Source organism: Trachymyrmex septentrionalis, unplaced genomic scaffold (genome assembly GCF_001594115.1).
Source record: "Trachymyrmex septentrionalis isolate Tsep2-gDNA-1 unplaced genomic scaffold, Tsep1.0 scaffold60, whole genome shotgun sequence".
Lineage (NCBI taxonomy): Eukaryota > Metazoa > Arthropoda > Insecta > Hymenoptera > Formicidae > Trachymyrmex > Trachymyrmex septentrionalis.
In genome coordinates, this window is record NW_017305779.1 from 5,562,652 (window position 1) to 5,567,980 (window position 5,329).

Genomic DNA, 5,329 nt, shown 5'->3' on the forward strand with positions numbered 1-5,329 from the left:
GAAGAAAAAAAAATACAGATATCAAGAGAGATGTTAAGAAATCGTGGTTTAGAAAATGCTCGAGAGATCGTTAACACGAGTTATCCGCGACATTTACAATTTTTATGAGTCCACCTTTATTTTTCCTACACCACACAAAACCTCTACCTGTTGTGGAACTTGTATCTGTAGTCATCGGCGGCGACAATGTCCAGTAGAAGGATGTACTTGGCCTTGGCATCCAGACCGGAAACTCGGAACTTCATCTGAGGAAACATTTGCCTAGACCCCCGATCAACACGTACCCTTCGATTAGATCGCTTGCTCGATTAAACGAGCTGACTTATTTTTACTTAAATTAAATACCATGCAATTTGCAGCTATCGGCGCTTTATCTTATTGTCGTACGTTAGACTCGTATCGCGAGTGTGTTTATGTGTTATCCTAGGATAATTTATGTAATAAGACAAATATAAAACATTCCCGTGAATGCGTAATAAGAGAGTGCATTTAGATCGAAATTTGATTGGCTGCCCCAATACGTTACCACTATTATGCACAATGTTACACACACCGTTATTTTCGTACATCATAATATCATTGACAGAAACGTAATATGTATCCGTGCACGTGATCCGAAAATAAATAACTTATCATTATTTCTGCAAAACGCAAAAAAATAATACGCGGCATATTTCCGCGACGTGTAAAAAACATAAAATTTTAATTTGGAACATTATTCTAGAATTCGCGAAAAAGCGAACGAATTCTCACGTCAACTCGCGAGAAGCGGTTCCGGCTCGGAAAGGTCCTCGCCCCCCTGAAACAAGCTCGAAAGGGATGAAACGCGGCCGCGAGTCACGTCGGCGACATCTGGTAAATCCTGAAAGGTCCGGAATTAGAAACGTGCACGAGTCAATCCCAGCCGCTGTCGGAGCAGCGGACGCGCCGCGCCGTTGGCTTTCGAGGCGTAAACGTTCCCTGGAGTAAAAACCGGACCGGGGACCACCCCGTTCCCCGGGTTAGACCGACGAGACGGACCGTCAAGTGTTCCGCGTGTTCGGCGTCGCATGGAGGAATTATATTCGCCCGACGAGAGAAGAGGAGACGCATGACCGGCGTCGCTCGCGCGCTCGGAGAAAGAAAATTCTGGAAAAGTCGCCGCTCGGAGATTTTCACGGTTTTCAACGGAATCCGGACATGTAGCTCACCGGTGACTACAATGAAAATTACGCGCGACGTGTTTTTCTTGAGAAGAGCCGCCGTCGCGCGAATCGAGATTCCGTAATACGAGGGATTACATCGGAGTCGTGCCTATACAGGGTGTCTCATTCATCACCGATCGATCTACTTTTTGAATAATTTTTTTTTTATTTAAAAGTACAAACTTGGGAAAAGTACAAACTTTTCCATGATTAATTTCCCATCTGTCTAGATGGTATATGTGAAGTTTGAGGTTAATCGATTTGACGTTTTAAAAATCGCGCGAAATTCAAATCGACCGGTGATGAATGGGACACCCTGTACATCTATCGTCCTGCAAGCGCCAATCGTGTGTAAAAAAAAAATTAATGCTGTGTAACTTTTTTCTATCTCAAATGCTTCTTCGGAAAATCTAAAAAACAATGTATAATACATGCACTTTGATTAATTAGTATCGTTATATGTACACTTCAAATCCAAGTGTGTAATAAGTGCTTTCGTATATGTGTGTTTTCCATGTGAGTTTCCCAAAAATATAACACTACGTACTACACGTTTAAATGTATAAGATATACAGTAAGTCAAGTAAGAGCGTGGTCGGCCTTACTCAAAGCTAATGAAAGATATCGCCCTAAATCTATCATGAATCCATAGAAGGTATCTTTGTCCTTGATGCACTATCAAGGAAAATTCATTGTTGTCATTGAATTTTTTTAAGAGAATCACATTAAGCGCCATGAGTACCAAATACGCATCATGCTATGAAGCGTGTTCCTCACGTTGTGTTTCTCTGCACTTCTCACCCGAAAGGTCCAAAAATGTCAGCCGTCAATAATTAGCGGCTGTTAAATATATGAAAAAGTCGAAATCATTCGTACGGAAGTGAGTGTAGCGATGTAATGTGGCAAAAAATGTCGATGATTTACCGGAACGTGGCTCGATATGCAAAGTGGGACAAAAAAAAGACGATAAAAAAATAGTGAATCTGTTTTCGCGGAATCCTGGCTTAACATTGCATCAAGGACAAACAAAATTGAAGTAGAAAGGTTTAGATATATCGTATGAAACTATTCGAACCTATCTCAAGGCTAATAAACATGAAACTCGACCACGCTCTTACTTGACTTACTGTACATCATACTCGTATCGTTATCATGATTCGAAAATTTTCTTAGTAAAAATTAATACAGTTCAACAATAATGATTGTAAGATTAAAATATTACACGTTTGTATCATTATATTTATTATAATATATATACATCTAACGCATAATGTATTACCAATAAAATACTTATGTCTATCGCAAAAGTGTTAAACATATTACTTCCTTTTGTAATATGATTCCAAGTTCCATCGCACCGAAGTTATAGAATTTTATAAAGATATTTCAGAATCGCTATCACACCTTCAGCACAAACTTGTTGGCACACTTCAATGTTGAATTTTTGGCAACAAAAAATTTCATTACCACGATTAGCTGCTAAGAGCTCGTTCAAGTTTAAAAAATATATTAACAGACCTCGAGAGACATTACGATGTATATATTTAAAGACAACAGTATACAAAACAAGGAGTCCCGGTACGTTTAAGCTCTGTAAGTTCGGCAATAAATAATCGTTATATAATAACAGCAAACAAAAATTTCTAACTCTCCTGATTCTTCGCTTCAATTTAAGGGTAAGGATGTGCTGTGTGTGCTCGAATGTATAATAAATCACTTTTTCAATAAACGAATAAAAGGTAAATATTGACTGTAAAAGTCTTCAAACGATAAAATAAGAATGTCAAATAGTGGAGAAGAATTATTTGCGATAAGCTTTTCAAATTTATATCATAAATACACAGAGACAAAAATGAAATTAATCTAATTATTAGGAAAAAAGATCGCGAATAACAACTACCGAATATCGATTGAAGACGATTGCCAAGGGCCGGCCGTTCGTTTCGCGACATCAAAGGTATCCACTGGGATTTTTGGTAGCATCTGCCTACTGTATGCGTCCGTTGAGACATTCTCCGTCGAATTTCGGGCGCGAGCGAGGACAGGACAAGATCTCGACGCATTCGCTCGCGATAAACGAGCGCCGTTTTCATTCACGTCAAGGAGAACATTAAGCCGGATTATCCGCGCTATGTGAGCCAAAATATCCCGCGGGAGGAGACACGAGAATCCTGCGATGAACGTTGAGTGCCGCATCGACGTTGCATCGCTAAGCAAATGCTACGGGACGCTAATATCTGTTCGACGACTATGTGATCGCTCGATTGTGTAACGCTAAGACATTTTATTTTCGCCTCGCGAATATACGTTATTTCGTTATATCACGTCCGTCTTTACGACGGCACTAAATCAATAGCAGGGTAACAGAATTATAATAGGAGTTACGCTTGTGTCTTATATAATTCAACGACGAACAACTTGCAATCCGGCGGTTTTTTTTTTTAACTTAGAGCAATTAAAAAATGCAGACAGACGCGGTACAATTCCTAAACGTTTTGCGTGAGCGTCATCATCTCTAATTAATTCACATCAGATTATCAAATTAATCAATGATACGATACGTTATTGATCTGTGTTTTGAATTGATGAAAAAATCAGTCAGACGTGCGTAAACAATCATCTTCTAGCAGATGATTATATATACATATATTCATACCTGAATTTAATTACTGCGAAAATACATAAAAGTAATAAAAGATATATGATACGGAATCTGAACGCAGATATCGAAAATACTGGGACGCGTACGGCGCTATATTATTATTTGACGACTACAAACGAGAGTCTTGAAAAAATCGTGCGTATCCATATGTTACGTTTTTTTCTCTGAAATCACACGCATGGTTAAGATTCATCCGGTTGTCTCGTATATCGTAGGAGCGACGCTTTCGTCGATTTCTCGCGACACAATGCGACCTTCTTTTCCGTTGTACATAACTCTTAGCTGATATATCTGCTAATGAGTGACAATACGGGTAAACAAATTACGAACCGGTCGTCGTCACCGCAAGAAATTGCTGAAAGCTGTAAATCGTCCGATAAATGCGCCTTTGAGAGATTTCGTTTCCACCGCAGTTCCTTCTTTTTTCAGTCTCCACACTTAACGACGATATATCGTCTCACACGAAACGGTCCGATAAGATATTTGCCACCGATCGAAAGCAGCTGTCCGTTTGTCCCGAGTGACATACGACTACCACATTTCCCTGATCCAAATTTGGGGACACACTGTCGATCAAGACCATCTCGTTCGTTACGTGTTGCAATAGGTCAAAGCAACCCAAAGTATAAGCGTGTGTTCCTTCATATCGATCTTTTCACAGCTCTCTCTCTCTCTCTCTCTCTCTCTCTCTCTCTCTCTCCTCTCTCTTTATCTCTGTAACCCTTTTTTTTTAACGGTTTTATATACTTATGTATATTCAATACGAAAGTAAAATAAAATTTATTGACATAATATGCGTGTTTTATATATTTGTATCATTGTTTAAAATGTAACATCTTAAAAACTCATTTGAGCAACAAAAAATGAACGTCCTTCAATTGAAGATTTTTTTTCATTGTACTGTTTAATTTTGAATGCTTAACCGGAGAGATAGTTTTTTTTTTTTTTAAGAAAAAAAAAGACGACATTTCTTAGGAAGCCGAGAAGGCCGTTTGACTTTAATGGCGAGCCTCCTCCCAATGGATTACAGGAAAGGACTTTCGAAGTCTGAAGACCGAAGCCTTATGGCAGCGACCAAGTCATAAGAAGTATTTATTGGGTACGATCCGTATCCTCATTATCAGTTTATGTTGCTTGCGGGAAGAACGAGAAATTAGGTGCCAGATCGAGCCGCGTTCAATTATCGCCGACGTCGCGCGTCAATGCTGGTAATAATTAAAAATTACATCGCGCGTAAAAGAAATGTTCGCGCCTACGATAAATTGTATTCAAGAAAATTAAAAGGATATCTCAGATCAAAAGGATTCGGCCGACGACGGCATTCTTTTCTATTATTTCTATTTCGAGATCGAGCAGATGACGATAAAAATCATGTAATCTTTCGGTGTTCTACTATGAAATTCATGTAAATTCCCTAGAGAGCAGTAGAAATTATACGATAATCCTATTGTTCTTAAGTTTTGCCAGAACAAATTAAAATGCG

General features: G+C 38.9%; 1 protein-coding gene across 3 annotated transcripts in view; it reads right to left on the reverse strand.

Annotated features, from left to right (window-relative positions):
- The window catches only part of LOC108752432 (optomotor-blind protein-like), a 95,869-nt gene that overhangs the window by 58,294 nt on the left and 32,246 nt on the right, over positions 1-5,329 (reverse strand). For all 3 annotated transcript variants that reach the window (XR_001939557.1, XM_018493239.1, XM_018493238.1), the window contains exon 3: positions 148-261. Coding sequence is in view for 2 of the 3 variants with exons in the window: in XM_018493239.1 (XP_018348741.1) it covers positions 148-261 (114 nt within the window). In the remaining variant the exon portion in view is untranslated. The remainder of the gene's footprint in view (positions 1-147; positions 262-5,329) is intronic.